This window comes from Talpa europaea, assembly GCF_964194135.1.
Source record: "Talpa europaea genome assembly, chromosome: 2".
NCBI classification, from domain to species: domain Eukaryota; kingdom Metazoa; phylum Chordata; class Mammalia; order Eulipotyphla; family Talpidae; genus Talpa; species Talpa europaea.
This window is the reverse complement of record NC_140068.1, coordinates 135,638,685-135,665,971: the sequence shown is the minus strand read 5'-3', so window position 1 is coordinate 135,665,971 and position 27,287 is coordinate 135,638,685. Positions and strand designations below refer to the sequence as shown.

The following is a 27,287-nucleotide window of genomic DNA, read 5'->3' as shown; positions in this document are numbered from 1 at the left end:
ACTGACCCCTGAAACATACACATTGTTGTTAATCAATGTTACCTTAAAAAAGAAAGAGAAGATAGATGTCATGGCACTGCACATGGAAGTAGCATAAACAAGCTATCTAGCCTTGGGTTTTCTTCCTATATGTGCCATTTGATTATAGAAAATGAAAACATCACTTAAAATATTCTAAATCATTCTGTAAATCTTGCATTAGAACAGAACCAAAAATGAGTGTTGATATATTGTCATTCATTGTGTCTTGTCAATACACAATTGTAATGTGTTTTGTATATTTAATATTTGTTCCCTTGATCAGAATATCCAACCACATGAGCTTCTGGAGTCATATAACCAAACTTTTATTAGCTTTTTTTTTTTTTAACCAAGATGGATATTAAGAACAGAAATATATAACATTTTTGAGAATAAGTTTGTATATTTATTTCACTCAATAAGAAATATTTAAATATTTAAAAATATTTAAAAGTTTTAGAAAGCTAAACATCGAGCTAGATTCAACTTTCTAAATTCATAGGTTTACAATATAATTTGACTCATGGTAACATATTTTTGTGGGAATTTTTTTTTTAATTTATTATTTATACAAGAACTGGGGTACAGGCCAGATACGCAGGAGGGTGAGAGGATTCACCGGAGACAGAGCGGGAACATTACAGGCAGACTGACGAAATACACTGCTGAGGGGAAGCAGCGGGAGAGACAGGAGAAGTCTGCGGTGCCATGTGGTATTCTTGCCGGCTGGTTGGGATCAAACCTGCACTGCAGAGGCTGCGGACAGCTTCACAGCGCTGTGCTCAACCACTGCACCACCAGGAGGGCCTTTGTGTGAACTATTATATGGAGCAATCTGACACAGAGAAAAAAATGTTCTGAAGGACAGAATTCTTGTTTTGAAATCACAAAGATTTGGGGCAAACCAGGATGAGCTGATCCCCCTTTCACAGTTTAATTGAAAACAACAATGACACATAGAGGCGAGAATTAAACTCATATTTGGAAAAGGAGATGTTATATTCAGCACAAATGATTTGGGACCAAGTGAGTGCAAATCCCGTTCTTTTTTGTCAAGGGGGAGACAAGTAAAAGAGTGACTTTGCAGAGAGATATTTTAATCTGTATTTTCAAGAGCAATGTTTATAGAGCTATATGTGAAGATTTGTATTACCCAGACAGCACATATTAATGATAACTTTTTTCTTCCAAATTTTTATTTATTTATTTATTTATTTTTAAATAAATTTTATTTTTATATTCCCCATACAATTGCAACCCCCTTATTTTGACCCCAACCCCTCCCCTCCCTGCCCCCCACCCCCCATAGAGTGGTGTCTCTGGTTCATAGTTTTTTGTTGATTTTGATTTTCACTTTCTTATAGTTATTCATTTTCTTGGTCCCTTATTTAAGTTTTCTAGATTCCTGCTATGAGTGAGACCATCTGGTATTTTTCTTTTTCTTTCTGGCTTATTTCGCTGAGCATGATCCCTTCCAGTGCCATGATAACTTTCTTATATGACAACATGCCTATGCTCATTTCTCTACTTACCTTAAGATTCCTGGTTTGGTTAAGGAAAGTTAACAATTTGGGTCCCCATCTTCCTGGTCCCAACTAAAAGGCTCTAGTCAAGGGCTAAGATGGTCCTGAAGAAGTTGTGCCAGGGGAAAATGCTGTTTGTGAAAAAAGGAGCATTTTGGAAATAGCTGCCTCTGGATAATTCACTAACTTCAAAGAATGGCAGACTTCAAGGCTTATGGCAGGGCTAAAACCCCCAGCTCAATGAAAATTGAGCTCCAAATATAAAGGGAATTCTTTTAAAAGATTTATTAATTTATACAAGCACTGGGGCATAGGCCAGAGGCACAGGAGGGTGAGGATTCACCAGAGACAGAGCAGGGAGCAGAACAGGCAGAAGGACCAAAGTACACTGCTGAGGAGAGCAGCAGGTGAGATAGGAGGTCTGTCGTGCCATGTGGGAATCTCCCTGGCTGGCCAGGAATTGAACCGGCACCGCAGAGGCTGCAGACAGCTTTCCAGTGCTATGCTCAGCCTGCTGAGCCACCGGAGAGGCCCCTAAAGGGAAATTTTTAACAGCCCTCCTTGTTTTCCTCGTGAATGGACAACATCAGAGAGATACATTAGGAGACACCTGCCTGGATCCTTGCTATGTATCCCTTGCAAATTATATAAAATCCTTATTGAGAGCTCAAATTTTGGACAGTTTTTCCAGAACTATCTAGAGATTATTTTCAGGCTTGATTCCTCAGTCTTGATCCTTCATAAACTCACTTACTTGGCGTTTGTCTCTCTATATTTAAGCCAAGAGTTTTCCCCAATATATCTTGAACTTGTCTTTCAGTAAAGAACAAAGAGATGTGCCTCAACAAAATAATCAGGCTTGTCTTCTTTGGAGAACTTTTCTCAGAGCTGCCTTTATGGCTTGATTTCTCAGGCTATAGATCATTGGGTTGAGTGTTGGGGGCACAACTGTGTACATAATAGTCAGCAAAATGTCCAGTGCACTGGGAGACTCAGAAGGTGGTTTGAGAAACTCAAAGACACTGGTTGTAATAAACAACATGACCACAGCCAGGTGGGGAAGGCAAGTTGAAAAGGCCTTGGCTCTACCCTCAGCAGATGGCATCCTCAGCACAGTGGAGAATATCTTTGTGTAGGACACTCCAATAAAGGTGATGCAAAGAAAGGCCACCAGAGACAAGAAGCCAGTGACACCAACTTCTCTGATATACTCATTAGAACAAGAAAGTTTCATGAGCTGTGGAATATCACAGAAGAACTGGTGAATGATATGGGAACCACAGAAGTGCATGGAGAAAGTGGCAGCTGTGTGCATGGCACCAGAAATGATTGCACTGATCCAGATGCCTAGGACTCCTTGGACGCATTTGCTGACATCCATGATGATTTCGTAGTGCAGTGGAAAGCAGATGGCCACGTAGCGATCATACGACATTACTGTGAGCATGGACAGCTCAGCAGAACCACAGAGAATGAAAGCAAAACTTTGCACTATGCATTCCCATAGGGAAATATAGCCATTCTGCATGAAAGAGTTGCAAATGTATCTTGGTACAGTTACAGAAATGTAGCATAGATCCAGAAAGGAGAGATGTTTCAGGAAGAAATACATGGGTGAGTGAAGACTACCATCTATGAAAGTTGCGGTGATAATGAGGATGTTGCCAATTACCGCCACCATGTATAAGACTAAGAACAGAGAAGCAAGAAAGAGTTCTAGCTCAGGCTTGGCAGAAAATCCCATCAGAAGAAACCCACTCATTGTAAAATTAGCCATAGTTCTTCTTAATTTCTGAAAGATGCTAACTGCAAGAAAAGATGGGAACCATTGGAAATTTCTTTTGCTTAACCTCCCAACCACATTGGATTCAATGAAGTTAGGCATGAAGTCACTGGACATTATCTCATCATCATAAATGTGAAAGTAGTTCTTTATACTAATCATCTTGTGCAATTTTAAATTACTTCATGGAAACATAGGTTAGGAAGATCGTAAATTTGAGAATTGCCCATTTTAGTCAAATGAAAGAAAAATGAATGTATATATAAAGTTTATAAAATATCTTTTAGAATATATAACTTTAATAATGGGACTATGGAGCATTTTTTTTCTTATTTCTATTAAAAGTGTTATATAGTTCATAAACTCACATTTATTAACTTTTGTTAGCTGCTTATTTTTTCATTAATCATTCTATATATTCATATACTACTCAACTACTGTAGCTTTATTATTGCAGTGTAATAATGTTGCATTGTAAATGAGAGAAAAAATTCCTCATGTTTTTAACTAAGCACTTATTTTCTCACTAATTATAATTTTGAAATGCCAAATTAATAACTAATTCATGTACCTAATTATGACATATAAATAACTGTTATCATTAACATACTATATCATACAGATTGATCTGAAAAATACTATTTTCCCAAAAGAAAAATAATTGAACAGCCCTTCCACATGCATATTTTAAAAGAAAATAACATGGCTCATATAAAGGACAAATACCATCTACTGTAATTCTTAGTATAAAACAACTATGGAATATGTTCACACCCAACAAATTAGTGAAACATTAAAAATACTTAATCAGTAGAATATATATATATTTAAATATTCTTTTTTTTTAAGATTTTTATTAATTTATTTATACAAGCTCTGGGTACAGTCAGAAGTGCGAGAGGGTGAGAGAATTCACCAGAGCCAGAGTGGGGAGCAGAGCAGGCAGAAGGACCGAATCACACTGCTGAGGGGAGCAGCGGGCGGCAGGAGAGGTCTGCGCACCATGTGGGACCCTCCTCAGGTGGCCGGGGAGCGGCCAGGATCGAACCGGCACTGCAGAAGCTACTGGCAGCTTTGCAACCTGGCGCTCAACTGCTGCGCCACCGGGGAGGCCCCAGTAGAATATATTATGATGAAAGGTATCTGGTGATAACATATATCTGAGGAGGTGTGACTAAAGACCTCTATATCAAGTACAGTCTTATAAACAGATGCTACATCAATAAAATGAATGCAATTAAAATAATAAAGAATATGATTTATTTAAAAAATAAATAAGCTCAATACAAGCAAGTGATATGATCAAATTTGTGCATTCTTTTTTTTTTTTAAAGATTTATTTATTTATACAAGAACCGGGGTACAGGCCAGAGGCATGGGAGGGTGAGAGAATTCACCAGAGACAGAGAAGGGAGAAGAACAGGCAGAGGACCGAAATACATTGCTGAGGGGAGCAGCGGGCAAGACAGGAGAGGCCTGCCTTGCCATGTGGGTTTCTCCCTGGCTGGCAAGGAATCAAACCTGTGCTGCAGAAGCTGCAGACAGCTTCACAGCACTGTGCTCAACCCACTGTGCCATTGGAGAGGCCCAAATTTGTGCTTTGTTTATGGAAAAGAGCAAATTATTATTGGTCCATAGGTATTATTTAAGACTTTGTCTTTTATATGAATCTCACATTAATGAAGAGATAAAGATGGTTGATTTTCCTCTTCAATGAAATTACTGCTTTCAGTGTTAATCCAGTTTACATTAGTTTTACATCTGTAATTCTACCATTTCATTGTCTCCAACATATTCATAGTCATATAACTGAGGGAACATTCAACATCTAAGATCTCTATCACAGTTTGAGGTGAAGATGGATGTTTATAAAGAATGTTTCATGTTTACATGGAAATATTGTGTTTAAAACCTAACAAAAGTCTATTAAATATATAAACATATTAATATATGACACATATTATTAATATATGCTATAATTACAATATATATTATATATTATGTATATTAACTTTATGAAATATATTTATTGATTTTTACCAGTCATTTTTCTTGTAAATGCTTTTCTCTATATTTCTAAAAAAAATGACCATTGACATGTCCATTCCAGAATATTCTTGAATTTTCTCTACTTTAGAATTTTCCCCTATGAATCAAAAGAAACGAGAAGGCTGATGACTGGTAACAAATGAATCATGCCTCCTGTTATGCTCTTTCAATCTTTATCCATATTTTCTGTGAGGATGTAAAATGTGCTGATTTTGCTCTCATAAAATATTTGAACATTCTCAATTTCTAAATTTTTCGACTATATTTGAACAATTTATCTTTAATTTCTGATGTGGAAAGCATCTCTCATGTCTTACTAGTCACTACTATAAGACTCAATAAACAACATGAACACAAGGAACATCAACAGCATCAACCCATCACAATTTCAGGCTGAATTACTTCTATGCTGGTGATATGTATAAAGACTTTGGTAGGGAGAATTGCACTCTCTAAAATGCTTTCAGAATAAAAGGAGTTTGCAATATTCTTTCCCAGATTTCTAATTTCCATTAAAATACTCACAGCTCACACATAGTATTTCATATTTTACAAGTTGAGTACTAATGGCTGGTTATTTCATCCACTCAAACTAGTAACTCATGGGCGTTCCATCATTTGTTGTAATCTATATTTTTAGTACTCAAGCACACTCACCAGAGCATATTCAAGAATATCTTCCCTCAACAGGAGAAGCTGTCAGTGTGGCCAGCTGACACTTAGCTGAGTCCAGATGTCTACCATCCAGTCACATTCAAACGAAGTAGCTGTGGAGAAAAATAAGCCCATTACAATCGTTCTTTAGCTACTGGCGATTAGGCAATTAAATTATTTTGGCACAAGCAGAGTTTCTGGGTGCTGTGGGTATTTTGTGTTCTCAATAAATACCCTGGGACCAAAACTTGCAATTATATTTATTATTCCTGCAGACTATTGTTCTGTTGAGTCAATTTAATGATCAGACACAGTTATCTGGAATTTCATCTTATTTTGTTTATTGGACCAAATTATTGAATATATTAGTTTGTGTGCAGACTTGGTAATATACACAAAAGACCAAGTTTAATTCTATTAATTGAAATAGCAAGTCATTCATTTAAATCATAACTAGATAATATTATAATGTCTAATAGACATGTCCATCATCTGAAAAAGGGTAAATACCAATAGTTTACTATAATGAAGCAAAAAAATGCCTGAACTATGTCACTAAGTGCCAATGTCATTCTACTTTGCGTGGGAGAGTAAAAAAACAGCCACTTTAAAGAAACCTGGGTTTATGGTGTATGGTTTTGAATCACAGGGCAAGCAAATAGCTTCTAGGGTCAGAATAAAAAGGCTTCGAGGAATAACGAAGACTCCAGAGATAAGGGCAGCAAATTCCAAAGGCGATTAATCAGACACAACCCTCATCTCACTTGGGACAGCAGGAATTTCTGGATAAGGGCAATAAAAAAGGAATCTAAGGGCTGAGATGCAAGATATAATTCTAGGCACAGAAGGCACAGAGACATTAAGGCAGAGTGAGTGAGACAACCAAGAACTAACCAAGCACAAAGAGACTGATGGGACTTTAGAATAATCAGGGAAGCGGTATATTACCCAAGGCATGACTCTAGGGTGGCTTTCTTGCTCCTGGCTTGGTCCATGAGGCTGTGAATCCTACTTTGATTCTGTTCCATTTCTCCTCAGTAAAATTTTCCTTATATCCATTTCTCTAAATAAATTTGCCTCTTTTCAGTTGCTTACCTGAGAGTAAGCGAGGTTTCTTCTGGGCTTCTTGAGAGGCCAGTCTGCAGTGGTTTAGTGCTGGGACTCAACACTGCCAGCACAGCCTGAGGTTGATTCCTTGCTGGGGAACTAGACCTCAAAACCTCAAATTACAGTAACAGTTTGTCTAGTATCAAAGTTTAGTTGTGCTGCCAATATTCTAATTGTTTTCATTTCAAGCCCAGATTAGAAGATTACACACTATGTTCCATTATCACAAAATATGACTTATCCACGGCTATCATTTCACAAATATGAACTTTTCCAATCCTAAAAATGCACAAAATAGAATTCAGATGGTTTTTATGTAAAGTCTCATTCCAGTTTCTGTTATTAACATGATTATATATTTCTGTATTTTACATTTATATTTAATATGCCTCATGTTTTTATTTTTGCTTCATTCATCCCTTACTGCTTTCTTTTATTGAGTTTTAGTGAATATATTCTAATGCCATATTTAAATTTTGTAATGACTATTGCCTTTTTATAAAGTTATTTCCTTAGTGTTTTATTCTTGTCTGTTTTTACTCATACACCTATCACTAAACACATGGTGCCTTTTTTGGGCAACACTGTTCTAGTAAATAAGAATTAGACTCTTGAAGTTTCAAGCAACAAGAACTTGCATGTTCAGAACATCTCTGATGGGACCACTCTACACAGGCATCAATTGAATGTGCTTCTCAACTGCTAGCTATTAATTGGTAGTGCCATTTCTTCCCATTCCACTTCTTTCAATAACTTTCTAGGGCAGCTCAGAACTCAAGAAGCTTCATTTCTCACTGTGGTGTTTTATTATAAAGAATACAAATCAGAAAAAATGGAAAAGATACAGGACAAGGCATGGGGAAACAAGCAGAATTTCCTTTATTCCTTTCACATGCCACTTTCTAGAACCTCCTAGGGTTCACCATTCTAGAACTTTCTGAGTAGTGGATTCCCCAGTCCCCCTTGATGTCTTGGTGCCCAGAGTTGCTGCTGGTCAAGCTAACATGTAGAGTTAGGCAGGGGGCCTTTCATCAGGACAAAAGTCTTGGTATGAGGCTATCTGCTGAAAATAGCAGGCAGACATTATAGCATAACCAGCTGGACCACCTTGACAGGAAGTTAAGTGTAAAGAGGCACTAGAGATAAGATATCTGATCAGCAGCAACAATGGAGCCCCCCAGGCATTAGCCCCAATACACATCCCCACCATTATGCATCCCCAATCCATATCCCCACCACACACATTCCTCCACACATTCCTCCGTATTCTTGCCCACCATCCCTGAATCTGATCCCCAATAAATGTGAGACAACCAGAGAAATAGGCTGCTGCATATCCAGAGGTGCAACGCCCTCTAGGTCTCTCTCTCTCTACTTGAACTTTGAGTTGTCTTTCCTCCATCCCACACCACCCCCAACATAGTGACCTTTGAGGTGACACTGAATCCTATTGTTTAAGGTTTTACTTGGGATCACATTACACAGACCAGATTGAATAAATTATGGGAAAATTAACTCAGCCTTCAGTATCTCTCTCCAGAGGTCAGGGATGGGATAAATGTTTCAAGTTTTAGTCACGTGTTTAGTATCTTTGGCAACCTGAATTCACTTAAGTGCCTTTAACAAGTCACGCCATTAGCATAAATGGTATTTTTGGAAAGGACTTACTTTGAATAACAAAATGCTTCACTCAATCCCATAACTCAGATATTACAAGGGTTGTCATACTCTGTGAGAAGAACTGGGGACTAATAACAAATATCTATTTGTTTTTATGTCACATTATAACAGATTATTGAAGGGCTTACCATATATATCATTATGTTTCTCAATACATAGTTTTGTTATAGAGCAACCCCGATATTAAACGGGTTCCTGGCTGTGGGTCCTCACCCGCGCGCTTTAAAGGGACTTATGAATACTCTACTACAGACACACGCAAAAGGGTTAATAAAAGGTTTATTTACAAGAGAAAAAGAAATAAGGAAAATGTACAACTCAGGGAGAAAATAGGGAAATAAAGTCTTTAATGCGTCCTACCCGATCCGACGACCTGGAAACCCAAAGTCACTCTCAGAGCTGACCGGACGCTCCGAGCTGGCTGAGAGCCCAAAAATGGAGAGCCCCCAAAGCCCACGTGTCTGCCTTTTGTATCCACCTGGCTGCTTAACCCCACCCTCAGGTCCCATCCACCTTCCCTTTGGTGGTGATGGGATTTGGAGTTCCCAGTGTCTTTGGCTTTGACCTGGGGTGGGGGTGGAGTCCACAAAGCCTATATGGAATTTGCTTTGGGACATCCTTTTCCCCCTAACAGTTTCTCCCTTTGTGGAATATAAATATATACCTCACACATATTGATATATATGCCAATATTACAAATTTAACATCATACTCATACATATCAGTATACATAATTATATGTCTTAGTGAGACACAGGGCAAGCTAGGAATTAGGCAGTTTTAGGGACACTGCAGGAGGGGACCTCAGAGAATTGAGAAAGGCTTCAGAGATAAGGGCAACAAGAGGAGTGTATCTAATTCCACCTGGAAAAACAAACACCCCAGGACCAAGGACAACATTGTTAATGCTGGCCTTGGTTTCCTTCAAGTGATAAAGGGATGTAGAGATTGGGGAAATGGAGAGTGGTTTAATTTATGGACAACTTAGAAGGGCAGCTGTTTAACTTCAATGCAGGGATGCTCATCCAGAGGACTGGGCCATAAAGATAAAGATGCAATAAATGGGGAAAGAGAAAGCTGTTAGATAAGGAATGTGAAGATCCCCAGCTCAGTAAGCAAATTAAGTGAAACAGCCAAGAACTAAGAGATCACAAAGAGACTGGAGGAGCTTTAGAATAATTAGGGAAAGAAGGTATATATTCCCTGGGACACGACTCCACTTTGGCTTCCTTGCCCCTCCCAGGCCTGGTTTCATGGCCTGGGAGTCCCACTTTATTTCTGTTCCCATTTCTCCTCAATAAACTTTTTCTTTCTCTAAACAAACCTGCCTCTTCTTGCTGGTTTGCCTGAGAGTCTGTGAAGTTCCTGCTGCGGCTTTGTGAGACACCAACCCGTGGGGGTCTAGTGGCTGGGACTCAGTGCTGCCCCCGAAGCCTGGGATCCATTCCTTAGGAAAACATGCTAATATGTATAGCTTTTATTATATTAAACATATAAATCTAATCATTTATGGTTCTCTTGTCTTGTTCATGTTGATTCTATTTACCATTATTTTCTTACCCTCATTCATTAATGGTATTATTGGAAAATATATTACTTTCCCATATGTACTAAGACCAATGATACATGCAAATGGAAAATAAAAGACTACAGGGATAGTGATTCTTACATCAGGCAAAATGGGCATTAAGTCAAAAAATGGAATAATAGGGGTCTCCCCTGGTGGCGCAGTGGTTGAGCGCTGGGCTGCGAAGGTGCCCACAGCCTCTGCAGCACCAGTTCGATCCCTAGCTGCTGGGGAGGGTCCCACATGGAGTGGCAGACCTCGCCTGTCATACCTGCTGCTCGCCTTGGCAGTATATTTTGTCGGTCTGCCTGTTCTGTTCCCTGCTCTGGCTCTGGTGAATACTCTCACCCTCCCACGCTTCTGATTGTACCCAGTGCTTGTATAAATAAATAAATATTTTTTTTTTTAAAAAAGAAACAGTCCTTTAAAAAAATGGAATAATACACAGTAACTTGTTTACATAATGATAAAGAGGTCAAATCATCAACAGGGTATATATCAGGTGGATGGGTAGATGGATGGATGGATGGATGGATGGATGGATGGATGGAGAGGTAGATACACCAAACATCACAGTATTTGAATTTAAATCAAATTTTCACAAATCTGAAGGTAATAAGAGACAGCACCACAAAAAATTGTAGGGTACTACAATAACCCACTTTCAATAATGCATAGATCATACAGACTGAAAAATAGTAATGGAGTGTGGACTATATCAAAAAGCCTAGAAACAATAATTGCTGGTGATGATATGAAAAAAAGGGAACCCTCCTACAGTGCTGGTGGGAATGCAAAGTGGTCCAGCCCTAATGGAGAGCAGTATGGAGGTATCTCAAAATATTAAACATGGACCGTCCATTTGAACAGTAATTCTGCTCCTTAGATATCTATACAAAAATTCAAAAATACTAATTCAAAAGGAAATCTGCACTACCATGTTTATTGCAGCACTATTTACGATAGCTAAACTATGGAAACAACCTAAGTGCCCAGAACAGATGAATGGATCATGAAGATGTGGTCTGTCTACATAATGGAATACTACTCAGCAATCAAAAGAGAAACTCATGCTGTGTGCAGCAACATGGATAGAGCTTGAAAGGATAATGCGCAGTGAAATAAGAATGAGGAAGATAAATGCAGATGATGTCACTGATTGTGGGATATAAAGTAACTAAATTACAGGCATATGAAAAAAAAACTGAAAAATTAACCATTGATAACTGACTTCAGAACAGAGACACCAAGGGGGTTGTGCTGGGGGAGGGGAAGAAGCAGGGAGGGAGGGAAGCCTGATGGTCAGTGGTGGTGGATGATGAGTGAGGTGGTGGTGAGAGCACTATGGTGGTAATAACTCATGGCAGGACTCAGTTAAAAATATATTAATAAAAAAAAAAGACTATGAACTTGACTCCATTCTCGTTGTACCAATCACACACATAACATTTTACCCAATGAGAGCATGATACACATTCTCCTCAAGTGCACATGGCACATTCTCCAGAATTGTTCATGTATTAGGTCCTAAAATAAATATTAACAAATTTGAAATGATTGAAATCGTGTCAAGTATCTTACCTGCCCACAATGTTGTGAAACTAGAAACGAATAACAGGGAAAACTGAAAACTGCACAAATAAGTGGAAATTAAACAACACATTTCTGGACAGCAAACGAATCCAGGAAGAAATCAAGAGGGAGGTGAAAAAGTATCTGAGAAAAATGGAAACACAACAAACTAAGTCTTGCATTGTGGAGTAAAAATAGTTCTTAAGGGAATTCACATGGGTCTCAAACAAATAACCTAATTTTACTGCTCAGGGTACTAGACAAATTAGAACAAAATAAGTACAAATTTAGAAAGAGGAACAAAGCAAGGAACAAATAGAAAGTAATGAAAATGAGTCTGAAACATTAGCAGAAATAACAGCAAAATTAAGAACTGGTTATTTGAAAAGATAGGCACAACTGACAAACCTTTTCTAGACTAAGAAAAAAGGAAAGACTATTCAGGTAAGTAAAATCAAATATGGCAGAGAAGATATTTCAACAGATGCCACCAAATACAAAGGCTCGTAAGAGACCAATATGAAGGTTGAAATGCAAATAACATTAATAACTTTGTGGAAACATACAATTTTTAATAACATATGAGATACTAAGACCATGTTATGAGGAAATAGAAAATCTAATAGACAAATATTGAGCAAGGTGTTTGCATAATCAACAACAAAATAAAAACCATAATCATCTCAATCGATTTAGAAAGCATTTGGCAAATTCACGCTCTTTTCACGATAAACCTAAACATGAGCTTAGGTAGAGCAGAATTGCACTTCAAAATAATAAAGACCATAGGGCCTCCCTGGTGGTGCAAGGGGTTAAGACACAACCTATGAAGCTAGCTGCATCCACTGCAGCACAAGTTGGATCCCCGGCCTGGGAGCTACCCACATGGCCCAGCAGACCTCTCCTGTCTCGCCCACTACTCCCCTCAGCAATGCATTTAAGTCAATCCACCTGTTCTGTTTCCCACTCTGTCTCTGGTGAATTCTGTCTCTCACCCCCCACAACTCTGGCCTGTACCCCAGTTCTTGTATGCATAAATAAACAAATCTTTAAAAAAGTAAAGGCCATATATGTACTTGTGTTTTATTCATGACACCAAACAAAAAGGACTTATTTTGCTTTTCAATTTTTACATGAGAGCAGATATTTATTTTGGAAAATCATATCCCCTTTGTACATGAAGCAGAGGTAACTTACATTTTGTTATTCTTATGTTTATAACTTAGACATTACGTTGAACTCAATGAATTTTAGAGTTAGAAAAAATTTAGAGATCATGTTAGCTAACATCCTACCAAATTAAAAATGTGTCTTTCCACTTCTGTGTAGCTGTCATGGACAGTTCTAGGGCCTCAGTGCATCTCTGGGACACCACATTTACTTACTTAAAGGTGAAAGCATTTTAGCATCTTCCTCATTGAGCTACATCTGCTCTGCTATTTTGATTTTACTATTTCTTTTCACAATAGGTGAAAGGACAGATCTAGTCCTGCTAATAGGTAACAATCCTGCAGATATGTGAAGCTATTTATACAATTTTCTATAATCAATTAATTTTTGAAAGATACTAAATTTTTTCACTATTTGTCATTTTTAATGTCCTGTTTCATGAGCTCACAAGCTTGCAATTATACACTTTCAAATCCTGATATTTTATTTATTTATTTATTTTTTTTTTAAAGATTTATTCATTTATTTATTTATGCAAGCACTGGGTACAGTCAGAAGCGCGGGAGGGTGAGAGAATTCACCACAGTCAGAGCAGGGAGCAGAGCAGGCAGAAGAACCGAAGTACACTGCTGAGGGGAGCAGCGGGCGGCAGGAGAGGTCTGCGCGCCATGTGGGACCCTCCTGGGGCAGCCGGGGAGCAGCCGGGGAACGAACCGGCGCCGCAGAGGCTGCGGGCAGCTTCGCAACCCAGCGCTCAACCGCTGTGCCACGGGGGAGGCCCTCAAATCCTGATATTTTAAAAGACATGTTTTTCTGGTTGGACCAAGTGAATAGAAGCTTACAGATTCTTTTTTTTTAAAGATTTTTTATTTATTTATACAAGAGCTGGGGTACAGGCCAGAGGCTCGGGAGGTTGAGAAAATTCACCAGAGACAGAGCGGGGAGCAAAACAGGCAGATCTACTGAAATACACTGCTGAGGGGAGCAGTGGGTGAGACAGGAGAGGTCTGCCGTGCCATGTGGGTATCTCCCTGGCTGGCCAGAAATGGGACCCATGCTACAGAGGCTGTGGACAGCTCCCTAGCGCTGTGTTCAACGTGCTGCACCACCAGGGAGGCCCATATAGATTCTTTACCATTAATTAACAGAGAATATTTATTCTACAAGTTCATGAGCACCAATACATGTGCAGAAAGGATGACTGAAATTAAACAATTGTGTACTGTATTCTTAGAATATAAATGTGAAATGCTTTGACATTTATTGGGAGATTCTGTTCAAATGAAAGTTTTCTTGGAAATCATCTGACTTCTATACCATGCCATTTTTAGGATTATAAAAACTCATTTGTGATTGATAGCCTGGGATAAAGACATGTTTTATAACAATGGAATGCACACTCTATATTATTGGGTTTGATCTTGAATGATGAGTTTATTTTCATGAAAAATTAAAATTTTATGTTAGACAAACCATTGTCCACACATCCAGGTTTAAAAAAAATGGCTATTATATTCCCACTTTAAGTGGAATTAGATTGACATTTAGTGTTATAATATTAAGAGATGCTTGTTTGATTTTTGGTAGCAATGTATCGGTAGCTACACACTTTCAGATAATAGGGATTTATTAGAGTAAAACGTTATTCAAAAAGTAAATTGATGGGCATCCCATGGTGGCGCAGGCAGTTAAAAAGCACTGTGAAGATGTCCGCAGCCTCTGCAGCGCTGGTTCGATCCCGGCCAGCTAGTGAGAATTCCACATGGCGCGACAGACCTCTCTTGTCTCACCTGCTACTCCCCTCAACAGTGTATTCCACTCAGCCTGCCTGTTCTGTTCCCTGCTCTGTCTCTGGTGAATTCTCTCACCCTCCCACACATCTGGCCTGTACCCAAGTTCTTGTATGAGTGAATAAATAAATCTTCAAAAAATACAAAGTAAATTGGGGCCTCCCTGGTAACACAAGATGTTAAGTGTCAGCGCTATGAAATGATCTGCAGCCACTGCAGCATGGGTTTGATCCCTGGCCAGGGAGATACCCACACGGTAAAGCAGACCTTTCCTGTCTTGTCCACTTCTCCCCTCAGCAGTGTATTTCAGTAGATCCACCTGGTCTGTTCCCACTCTGTCTTTGGTGAATCCTTTCACTCTCCTACCCCTCTGCCCTACACCCCAGGTCTTGTACACATTATAAATAAATCTTTAAAAAAAGTAAATTAATGACATGTTAATTTGATTAATAGAACTAAGTTGTCTTTTTTTAATATTCTTGAATCTAACACCAAATAATAATATTTTTCAGTAATTTGATTCTATTAAAACAACTAAGCTGAAATTCCAGGTAACTAGGTATAATAATTAAATCAATTCAGCAGAAAAATACTCTGCAGGAACAATCAATATAATTTCACATTTGAGTCCCAGGGTATTGGCCAGCACCTGCAAATGCCCAGAGCTCCCACAAACTCTGCTTGTGCCAAGAGATTTCATTGCCTACTCACTAGGGGGCAAAACAGGATTGAAATGGACTTAAATTTTCCCCACAGTTCTCATTTTTCTGATGGTGACTGATTTCAGAGATCAGGACTTTGAGATAAGTGTCAGCTGCTCACACAGACAGCTTCTCCTGTTGTGGGAAGATACATTTGAATATGCTCTGGTGAGTTTCCTTAGGGTCTAAAAAGCTAGATCACACAGTTAATGGAAAGGCCACAAGACACTGGTTTGGAGTGGGTGAGAGAAACAACCATTGCCATTTAACTTGTTAAATATGAAATACTATGGATGAGCTGTGATTAAAGGAAATTAGGAATCTGGGAGAGAATAATGTAAATGCTTTCCATTCTAAGAAACATTTTTTGGAGTGCCAATTTTATGTCCATCACAGTGTCTTTCTTTGTATAATCTCATAGAAGTATTTGAGCATGAATATATGATAGAATGAAACTGAGATACATTGTATTCATATCATAAATACTCTTATAATAGTGACTTATAAGACATGTGAGATGCTTTCGCTTCAGAAATCACAGAAATAATAGTTCTAATATTGTAGAAAAATTTAAAAATTCAGAATGAATCCAACAGTTTTAGAAAGCAACATAACCATATTTTCCATTTTTCCAAAATAAGGATCAAAAAGAAACCATACATACATATGTTGTGCATATGTGTATATATACATATGTGTGTGTGTGTGTGTGTGTACCATGCCTCATATCATAACAATCAACCAACCTTCTAAATTCTTCTAGTTCTTAGAAGAAAACTCATAGAAAATAGAAGAAGATTCTGAATGGACAGGTGAATGGTCAATTTATTAGGAATGTAAGGAAAAGGACTGGGATCAAAAACAACTTGTAAAAATGATTAAGTACATAATACTTAATCCACTTAAAGAATTTTGTTATGTCTTGAAAACACTATCCATCTAAACATTAATGTTTAAAAACATTAATATTTTCCTAAAATGGTGATAGGTGTATAATATTTTGTTACAGGATAGAGAATAAATTGGAGACAATGAAATGGTAAATTAAAGAGGTAAAACTGATGTAAAGGTCCAGATCAACCCTAAAAATTGGGATTTCTTTGAAGTCAAAAGTGACCATCTTAATCTTCATGATTAAAGTGATCTCTAACTAATAAAGCAAAAGTAATCTGAAGTAATATCTAAGAACTAACTAAAGTGACATCTTGAGTCCATTTATTTCTTCCTGCTTTTATGCTTGTTATCATAATTAATTACAGCAACAGTATATTAAAAATATTAGGTAGATATTTATAATCCATAATGTGACAGTTATTTTTTACCTATCCATGTACACACACATACACAAAACTAAATAAATTTATAAATAATTTATACATGTTTATATATGGCCTAATCTAACATTAATCTTTAATATATATTTTCAAGATACAGAAAAGATACATATGTTGTAAATAACCAAAACTGCATTTAATTCTACTGTGTGTCTCTGTATAAATTATTGGCAAGAGTAGATTTAAATTAATGGAAAGACCAAACAAAAACTTTTGGATAAATTAAGCAATATGAAAATACATAGGAAATTAATTCTTTTTGTTGGGTTCCATAAAGAAAAAATAAGCAACCTTCTCCCAGTTTCATAGAAATGGAAAATTTTGGAGGCTTCAGAAACCTCACCTGGAAAGATTCAGTTACAAGAGATGATGCCAGATGAGTAAGTAAATGTGTCATAATCAGCTCTAGAAATGCAAGGGTCACCTTCAAAGTCTCCCTTTAATATTGTCTAAAATAGAATTACTTGGTCATACTTAACAGTATGTTAACATTCCTGTGGATCACACACACACACACACAATAGCTGAAGCAGTTCTCAAATAACTTTTACTTGTGTGTGCAAGGGACCGTCTCATCTATGCCAAAACTTTTCTATCAACCACAAACTTAAACAGTTTCCCAGTAATATTACACACTTTACTACAACTGTGTAATGGAAATATCATCACCCTCAGGTTCCAAGTAAATCAATACAGGAACACCATGGATTTCAGGCTGAACAACTAAAAAGGAGGCTCATTTTCCTATATGTTCAGGTCAGGCTAGCAATTAGCAATAAATACAATCATTCCCTCACCATGCCTAATAATTCCTAATAATATATGTTTTATTTCTTTATATTCATTTTTCTCTGCTTATTCCTTTCATGTTCTGAGAACATAAAGTGTGTATATCTTCCTTGTTTTCTAAATAGTTATCAAATCCATTTTCAAAAAAATTCAAAAATAATTTTCAAGGCTACCTAAAATATTAACATGAAAATATTTTTTCAGTTATGTTTTATGGTTTGTCAATATTTTTGCTACTGCCCTAAATTTAAATTTATTGTTTAATATTAAATATTTTAATTCTAATTATTCAGATGACTTAATAGTTATCTAAATATCTATGTGGCTTAAGATGTAGTGTGTATCAAAGTTTTTCCAAAATATTTGCTTTTTCTAAAGAGTTTGCACAAATTTGACCATACTGTTTGAATGTTATAAGATTTTTCCTTTTTTTGTTTATGAAATAAGTATCATATTATTTTGCATATGTATGAATTTTATTAAAGTAATATTGATTTATAAGATGGTACACAATTTAGGGATCAAGATTCACACCTCTTCAGATACATGTTCCATATATAATACCATATACCACATAACATATATGACTTAATTCATAATGAATATTTTCTTTTGCATCTCAACTAATGTGTTGGATAAAAAAATTATTCCATAGCTGTTTTACATTTTATTTAATTAAGAAATAATAATAATAATAATCAGTCTATTCCTTTCCAATTCATTTGGAAAATGTTTTTCAGAGCAATTTTTATGATATTTTGTGCAAATGATAATAGTTATTTATATATCAAAATTATACCATTTAATGTTTCATAATTTCACTTATTGAGAATATAAATGCTTACCTAATGAAGACAAATATTAGGATTTTACTGCTCAAATATAAAACAAAATTATAAAATAGCACAATAAATCCATTGTAATGAAAAAGAATTGATAGCTAAAAGATTTATAAATGTAGTGTATGAACTGCATAAGACTTTTTATATAAAACAAATTCAATGTTCTAGCCCTTTAACAATATTATATATTTTAAAGCATATTGTATTAGGGCCTCCCTGGTGGCATAGCTGTTGAGCGCTGGGTTGCGAAGCTGTCTGCAGCTTCTGCAGCACCGGTTCAATCCCTGACCACCAAGCGAGGGTCCCACATGGCATGCAGACCTCTCCTGCCATGCCCGCTGCTTCCCTCAGCAGTGAATTTCGTCAGTCTGCCTGTTCTGCTCTCCACTCTGGCTCTGGTGAATTTTCTCACACTCCTGTGCTTCTGACTGTACCCCAGTGCTTGTATAAATAAATAAACAAAACTTAATTTTTTTAAAAAAAATAAAGTATATTGTATTAAATTTATTCCAACATAAATTTTCCTTTCCTTTGACTGAAATGGCAATACTAAAATGTATAATCCTCTTTATCCATATTTCTGAGTCAAAATCATTGAAAATTTCTCCACTTAATTAATTGTATAAAGAACTACCTTCACATTAATGATGAAGTGGTGATTTCTTCAAGTAATTTCATTCTTAACTTCATTGAATCCAGGTGGATTATGAGGTTCAATAACTAATTTCCACTGGTTCTATCTTGTTTTGCAGTGAACATCACTGTGAAATCAAGGACAATGGTTAATTTCACTCTGAGTGGGTTTCTTCTAATGGGATTTTCTGCCAAGCCTGAGCTAGAACTCGTCCATGCTTCTCTGTTCTTAGTCTTATACATGATGGCATTAACTGGCAATCTCCTCATTATTGCCACAATTTCTATGGACAATAGTCTCCACTCACCCATGTATTTCTTCCTGAAACATCTCTCCTTTCTGGATCTCTGCTACATTTCTGTGACTGTGCCAAGGTCCATTTACAACTCTTTCATGCATAGTGGCTACATTTCCCTTGGGGAATGCATAGTGCAGTGCTATGCTTTCACTCTCTGTGGTTCTGCTGAGCTGTCCATGCTCACAGTGATGTCTTATGATCGCTACGTGGCCATCTGCCTTCCACTTCGCTACGAAATCATCATGGATTCTAGCAAATGTGTTCACAGTGTCTTAGGCGTCTGGATCAGTGCGGCCATTTCTGGAGCCATGCACACAGCTGGCACTTTCTCCATCCACTTCTGTGGTTCCCATATAATTCACCAATTCTTCTGCGACATCCCCCAGCTCCTGAAACTCTCTTGTTCGAATGAGTATATGAATGAGTTTGGGATAAGTTACTTCTTAGCGCTTATGGCATGTCTGTGTGTCACCTTTATTGGTCTTTCCTACACAAAGATATTTTCTACTGTGCTAAGGATGCCATCTGCTGAGGGCAGAGCTAAAGCCTTTTCCACTTGCCTTCCCCATCTCGCTGTTGTCATTTTATTCATTTCAACCAGCGTCTTTGAGTTTCTCAAGCCACCTTCTGACTCTCCAAGTGCACTGGACATTTTTCTCACTATTATGTACACTGTTGTGCCTCCATCACTCAACCCAATGATCTACAGCCTAAGAAATCAAGCCATGAAGACAGCCCTGAGAAAGGTTTTCCAAAGAAAGAAAGCTGACCTCTTTTGTTGAAGCACATCTGTAAATTCTTAGCTGGGAAACAAATTCAAAATATATTAGGAAAACTCTTGACTTAAGTAAATTGAGACAAATAATAATTAAGAGATTTTAGGGGCCTCCCCGGTGGCACAGCAGTTGAGCGCTGGGCTGTGAAGCTGCCCGCAGCCTCTGCAGTGCCAGTTGGATCCCTGACCACCAGGGAGGGTCCCACATGGCTCGTAGACCTCTCCTGCCATGCTCACTGCTCCCCTCAGCAGTGTACTTTGTCAGTCTGCCTGTTCTGCTCCCAGCTCTGGCTCTGGTGGATTCTCTCACCCTCCTGCGCTTCTGCCTGTACCCTGTGCTTGTATAAATAAACAAATAAACAAATAAATAAATAAATAAATAGATTTAAAAAAAAAAAAAGATATTAGGAAAGAATCAAGAATGGTGACTCAAGCACAGAAACAATCTCCAGATAGATCTGGAAGAGCTGCCTAAACTCTGAGCTTCTCAGTAAGAATTTTATAGAATTTACAAGAAAAAAATGTTAAGGAAAACAAGGATAGTTGCTAAAATTTACCCTATTCCCAACTTTGTAAACTGGGGACTAGGTGTTTCATCCCTGCTGCAAACCTTGAATTCTTTCTTTGGAGTTACTGATTTACCAAGAAGCAGTGATTTCCAAAATGCCACTTTTTCACAAAAAGCATGTTTTTCATGTACAGTAGCTTCAGGGCTAGGGCAGTTACTTCTTCACCTTAACTTGTGCCCCTTACTTGGGGCCAAGGAGAATGTTTCTCAAATTGTTAGCTATGGTTCCCCAAACATGGCACAGCCAGCCAAGAATTTAAAATTCAATAGAGAAAAGATCACAGGGACAGGTGTCATGTCACAAGTTTACCATAAATATGTGCTAAGTAACAAAATTATTCACACACATAACTCCATAAACTTTATTCCTGCAAATACAGTATATTAAAATCTTTCTACAAAAAGCCATGTGTGAAAAAAAAGAAATTACCATGATTTTTAAAAGGTTAATATAATCCCTTCCCTTGTCAATTCTGTCCAGATGATGGAAGACAGTAAATATGAGATTCTTTTCTCTTTTTTCCTGAGTTACATTGGAGTTGCAATATCACATGGAAATCTATGAATTGTTGAAAACCACCAGACTCTCAGCACCCATTACCCATGGAGAGTCCACTGTGGTCTACACACCATAAGAGCTGTAGAAGCAATACACTGAAGTCACTCTGCAAAAATCTCATTATACCTTTTCTTTGCCTCTTAAAATGCTATTGAATAATTGCCAGTCATATGGGAGGAGTCTTTGAATAACAGAATATCTGTGAGTTACTATGAAATATGTGTTTCTAAATGTTAAAATGACTCATAGAAGAATATAAAATATTATTTTAAAATTCAAAATGAATAGACATTTGAAAAGCACATAGAAAATATATATAATTATATATGAATATATATACATACACACACAATTTGTAGCTATCGGGATTAGAAATCAACAGATGGATTAATAATGAATAAAATAGGGAAGGACATAATTACCAAACTGAAAGATAAGTTTTCAAACACAAATAAAGTGTTTCTACCAAATGTACAAATGAAGTGAAATGAAACACTGAGAGATTGAATCATAAATGATAGGAAGGTAGAGTATAATATTGACCTATTAAAATTTGCATACATCTGTTCCCAGTTATTTTACCCTTGCTTTATGGGCATAGCAACAAACAATATTTTAAAAATATTTTTTATGTTTTTTAAAAATATTAATTTATTTATACAGTCAGAAGCGCAGGAAGGTAAGAGAAATCACCTGAGCCAGAGCGGGGAAAAGAACAGGCAGACTGATGAAATACACTGCTGAGGGGAGCAGCCAGAGCGGCAAGAGAGGTGTGTCACACCATGTGTGACCCTCACCGGCAGCCAGGGATTGATCTGGTGCTGCAAGGCTGCAGGCAGCTTCGCAGGCCAGCGCTCAACCACTGCGTTTATCCTTTGCATTCAACAATCCATTTAAACTTATTTTTAGGAGATAGGTATCAACATGGCAGTGGGGAAATGCTGCCAGTATGTCCTCCCATAAAAAAAAAAAAATGTTAGGGCCTCCCCAGTGGCTCAGCGGTTGAGCACTGGGTTGCGAAGCTGCCTGAAGCCTCTGCAGCGCCGGTGGTTTGATCCCCTGCCACCAGCGAGGGACCCACATGGCGCACAGAACTCTCCTGCCACCCGCTGCTCCCCTCAGCAGTGTATTTCGTCAGTCTGCCTGTTATGTTCCCTGCTCTGGCTCTGGTGAATACTCTCACCCTCCTGCGCTTCTGACTGTACCCAGTGCTTTTATAAATAAATAAATAAATAAATAAATCTTAAACGGGCAACTCTGGCAAACTGCCCAAAGAGGAAAGTTGACATAAAAGAGGAAGGAGAGGAGGAAAGCTCAGAACCCTGTTACCCAGCTCCACCCACAAAGTTGGCACTCTCTGACCAACAGAAAGGAGGAAAAAAAAGAAAAAAAGGGAATGAACTACAGATCAAGTGGGACAGTGAGTAGAAAGGAACTATTTCAGGCACCGCACCCTGCAAATGGGAACTGTGGAGAACCATGCAGTAATCACCAAAGAGGTGAGTAAATGACTCCAGGTGCCATTAGAGGAAAACAAGGACTCCCCAGAGACCTACAAATACCCACGGCCAGCAGGTAAGTTTCTTTGGAAAAGCAGCATGCACTCGAAAAGCATATGTGGATTGCAGCTGCCCAGGTCCCTGCGTCCACAACCTAGGTTTGCGGGGGAAACAAGCGGGAGCAGTCATTGAAGTGAATGTCCCTCACTGAATAATCATTAACCAGGCTCCTGGACATGGGAGCAGGGTGCAAAAGGTGCCATTTCTGCAGACACTGAACTAAGCTACAGCCCGTATCCTGTGTCTGAGTGTTTTGGAGCTGAGAACCAGGGCACAAAATTGAGGGTATGGGATCCACACGGCTGTGGGGCACAGGGAATACATGACACCCCCACATCATTGAGGCAGTCCACACCACCCCTACTCTGTTCCCCAGACCTACAGAGGGAAAAAAAAATATTCTGGAAGGACACTAGGAAAGATCTCTGGCGCCACCTAGTGACCAGAACAAAATAACCAACATCCTGATAGTTGGAAACCAGGAATCCCAAAAAAAACCTCAGGCTCTGAGAGAGGTTGGGCCATGCAAATGGCGGTAAGAAGGGAAATATGGTGTGGAGCAGGAAGAACCCCATTCTGGAACTGAAAGCCAGGCACAGGGCATGGGACAAGCCATAGCAGCAGGCACTGCACAGGATGACAGCCAGTGTTTTGGATCTGATAGCCCTGGAACTGAGACCTAGAGCAGAACTCAGGGCGTGGGATCCAAACAGCTGCGAGCACAGAACTGGGTAAACATGGGGCAGACACAGCACCCAGAGAACCACTGGTAAAAAGCTCAGGTCAGCAAGTATGGTCTCTGGCGCCACCTCATGACCAGAACAAAATCACCAACTAGCTGATTTCCTGTTGGAACTGAGTAAATACAGAGGGAAGGAACTGTAAGGGACAGTGCCCAGCAACACAGCATCAACACCCTGGAGGAGTTTTGGCCTACCTGTGCTAGTCTCAGTCTGGTAAACAGTTTCTGACATACCTAAAGGAGCACTCCAAAGAGATGCCTGCCAACACCAGTCGTGCAATGTCCCAGTGCATAGAACTAATTAGAAAGGAAACAACAGGGAGAAGAAAAAAATACAAATGGTCAAGCAAGCTCACAGGATAAGGACACACCATAAAAAGAAGTACAGTCACCAGAGCTCACCAATGACATGGAAGAACTTATCAACCTATCAGATAGAGAATTAATGATCATCATGATTAAAAAGCAGAAAGAAAGAAAATGAAAAGAAAAAAAATGATTTGAGACAAATAATCACTGAACTGAAGAATGAAATTGAGACCTTAAGAAAGGAAAGAAAAGAAACATAGGAGATTAAAAGATTACTAGAGTAGATAAAGAACTCTGGTAAAGCAATTGAAACAGAATAAATGAAATGGAAGAATGGATCAGTACTATCGAAGATGCAGAAAAAAAAGAGCCAAAAAAAGAAAAGGAGAGAGAAGTGCAAATGAGGAAGTATCAGGATAAATTATCAGACTCCATGAAGAGAGGAAATGTAAGAGTTATAGGCATTCCAAAAGGTGAGGAGAGAGACAAAGGAACTGAGAGATAAATCAAGGAGCTAATTGAAGAAAACTTCCCAAGCATGAAAAAGGAGATGAATATAGACATACATGAAGCGAGAAGAACTCCCAGCTACCACAATGAAAAGAAAAATACAGCAAGACACATAATAGTTAAGCTTGCAAGAGTCCAAGACAAGGCAAAAAGAATGAAACTGGCAAGGGGGAAGAAACAGATAAGTTATAAGGGAAAACCAATCAGGTTAACTTAAGACTTCTCCGAAGAAACATTACAGGCACAAAGAAAATGGAGTAACATATTTAGCAAACTTCAACACAGCAAATGCCAACCAAGAATATTTTACCCTGCAAAGCTCTCCTTTCTCTTTGAAGAAAACATATGGACCTTCTCAGATAAACAGGAACTCCAGAAATTGATAACAACTAAACCCCCTCTCCAAAAAATTCTACAAGAAGTCCTAAAGCCAAAACCAACATAGGAATGAACAGGAACAGAATAAAGCAAGGAATAAAATCACAAAGAAGACAAACAAAATGACAATACAGATTCCAACATATCAATATTAACTCTAAATGTAAACGGATTAAACTCATCAATAAAAAGATACAGAGTAGTAGGCTGAATTAAAAAAAGAAATCCACCTTCTGCTGTCTCTAGGAAACACATTTAACCACAGAAGTTAAACATAGACTGAAAGTAAAAGCTTGGAAAACAATCCTCAAGCAAATGGACTAAAAAAGAAGGCAGGAACAGCCATACTTATATCAGATAAAATAGACTTCAAATTAAAAAAGTTAAAAGAGGCATAGACAGACATTATATTATGATCAAGGGGACAGTAGATCAGGAAGATATAATACTCATCAACATATACTCACCAAATGAAGGGGCACCAAAATATATTAGACAACTGTTATCAGCTCTGAAAACAGATATTAAATAAAATACATATATAGTGGGAGACTTCAACACCCCACTCTCACCAATGGACAGATCAATGAGACAAAAAAGAAGCAAAGACACTAGAGCCCTAAATAAAGACATAGAACTCACGGACTTAACAGACATCTACAGGACACTGCACCCCCAAAAATCTGAGTGCACATTTTTCTCAAGTGTACATGGATCATTCTCCAGAATCAATCATATACTGGAACACAAGACAAACACCAACAGATGCATGAAGATCATTCCAATTATCTTTTCTGATCATAAAGGCATCAAACAAGAAATTAATCATGAAAAGAACACAAGGAAACCTCCCACTTCATGGAGATTGAAATCCACACTACTGGAAGACCACTGGACTAATGAGGAAATCAAAGAAGAAATTAAAAAAAAAACCTCTGAGTTGAACGACAAGGAGGACACCACTTTCCAGAATGTATGGGATGCAGCAAAAGCAGTAATAAGAGGAAAATATATAGCAATAAAGGCTCACATCAAGAAATAAGAAAGAGCTCAAAGAAATAATCTAATATCACATCTCAAAGATCTAGGAAAAGAACAACAAAAAAGCCCTAAAAATCAAAGCAGAAATAAACAAAACGGAAATTAATAAACCAATCCAAAAGATCAATGAAACCAAAAGTTTGTTCTTTGAAAAATTAAACAAAATAGACAAATCTCTAGCCAGGCTCACAAAGAAAAAATGGGAGAAAACACATATAAAAAAGATTATAAATGAAAGAGGAGAAATCACAACAGACTCACTAGAAATCAAAAGAATAATCAGAGATAACTATGAACACTTATATGCAAACAAATTCAACAACCTAGAAGAGATGGACCAATCCTAGAATGATATAATCATCCAAAAGCTGTACAAAGAAGAAATAGAAAAAATAAACAGACTAATTATGAGCAGCAAAATTGAGCCAGTAATCAAAGCACTACCTAAAAACAAAAGCCCAGGTCCAGACGGCTTCACAAATGAATTCTACCAAACATTCAGCAGTGAATTAGTGTCTATCCTACAAAAACGCTTTCAAAAAATTGAAAAAGAAGGAATACTACCAAATACGTTCTATGAAGCCAACATTACACTAATACCAAAACCAAACAAAGACAGCACAAAAAAGAAAATTACAGGTCAGACTCCCTAATGAACACTCATGCAAAAATCCTCAACAAAATCCTTGCCAACAGAATCCAACAATGCATCAGGGATAGTACACCACGATCAAGTGGGTTTCATCCCAGGGCACAAAGATGGTTCAACATACAAAAATCGATCAGTGTAATCCAACACATCAACAGAAAGAAAAATTAAAAAAAGCATATGATCATATCAATAGATGCTAAGCAATCATTCGACAAAGTCCAACATCCATTTATGATGAAGGCCCTTGAAATTCTCGGGATGGAAGGAACATACCTTAACATGATAAAAGCCATATGACAAACCCATTGCCAACATTATTCTCAATGGCAAAAAGCTGAAGGCCTTTCCTTTAAGATCAGGAACATGACAAGGTTGTCCTCTCTCACCAATGCTCTTCAATATAATACACAGGGCAACAACACAAGCAAAAGACATACAAGGAATCCAAATAGGGAAAGTAGAAGTAAAACTATCATTATTTGCAGATGAGATGATAATATACAGAGAGAACTCTAAAAGCTCCGCAGAAAAATTACTCAAAATAATCAACCAGTTCAGTAAATTAGCAGGACACAAAATCAACACACAAAAATCAATAGCCTTCCTATACACAAACAATCAATATGAAGAAGAAGAAATCAAGAAAACCATCCCTTGTATAATTGAAACAAACAAACAAA

The 27,287-nt window shown here is 37.7% G+C and overlaps 2 protein-coding genes across 2 annotated transcripts; one reads left to right on the top strand and one right to left on the bottom strand.

Moving 5' to 3' along the window:
• Positions 1-2,397: 2,397 nt before the first annotated feature.
• On the bottom strand, positions 2,398-3,413 carry LOC311167717 (olfactory receptor 14J1-like; the record flags this gene model as incomplete). The annotated part of the gene is made up of 1 exon (XM_084228768.1): positions 2,398-3,413. Exon 1 carries the CDS (start codon positions 3,319-3,321, stop codon positions 2,398-2,400), a length of 924 nt encoding a protein of 307 aa, XP_084084894.1. The 5' UTR covers positions 3,322-3,413.
• A 15,947-nt stretch (positions 3,414-19,360) lies between these two features.
• Positions 19,361-20,438, top strand: LOC311167059 (olfactory receptor 14J1-like; the record flags this gene model as incomplete). The annotated part of the gene is made up of 1 exon (XM_084227860.1): positions 19,361-20,438. One exon carries the CDS (start codon positions 19,361-19,363, stop codon positions 20,294-20,296), a length of 936 nt encoding a protein of 311 aa, XP_084083986.1. The 3' UTR covers positions 20,297-20,438.
• Between the last annotated feature and the right edge of the window lie 6,849 nt (positions 20,439-27,287).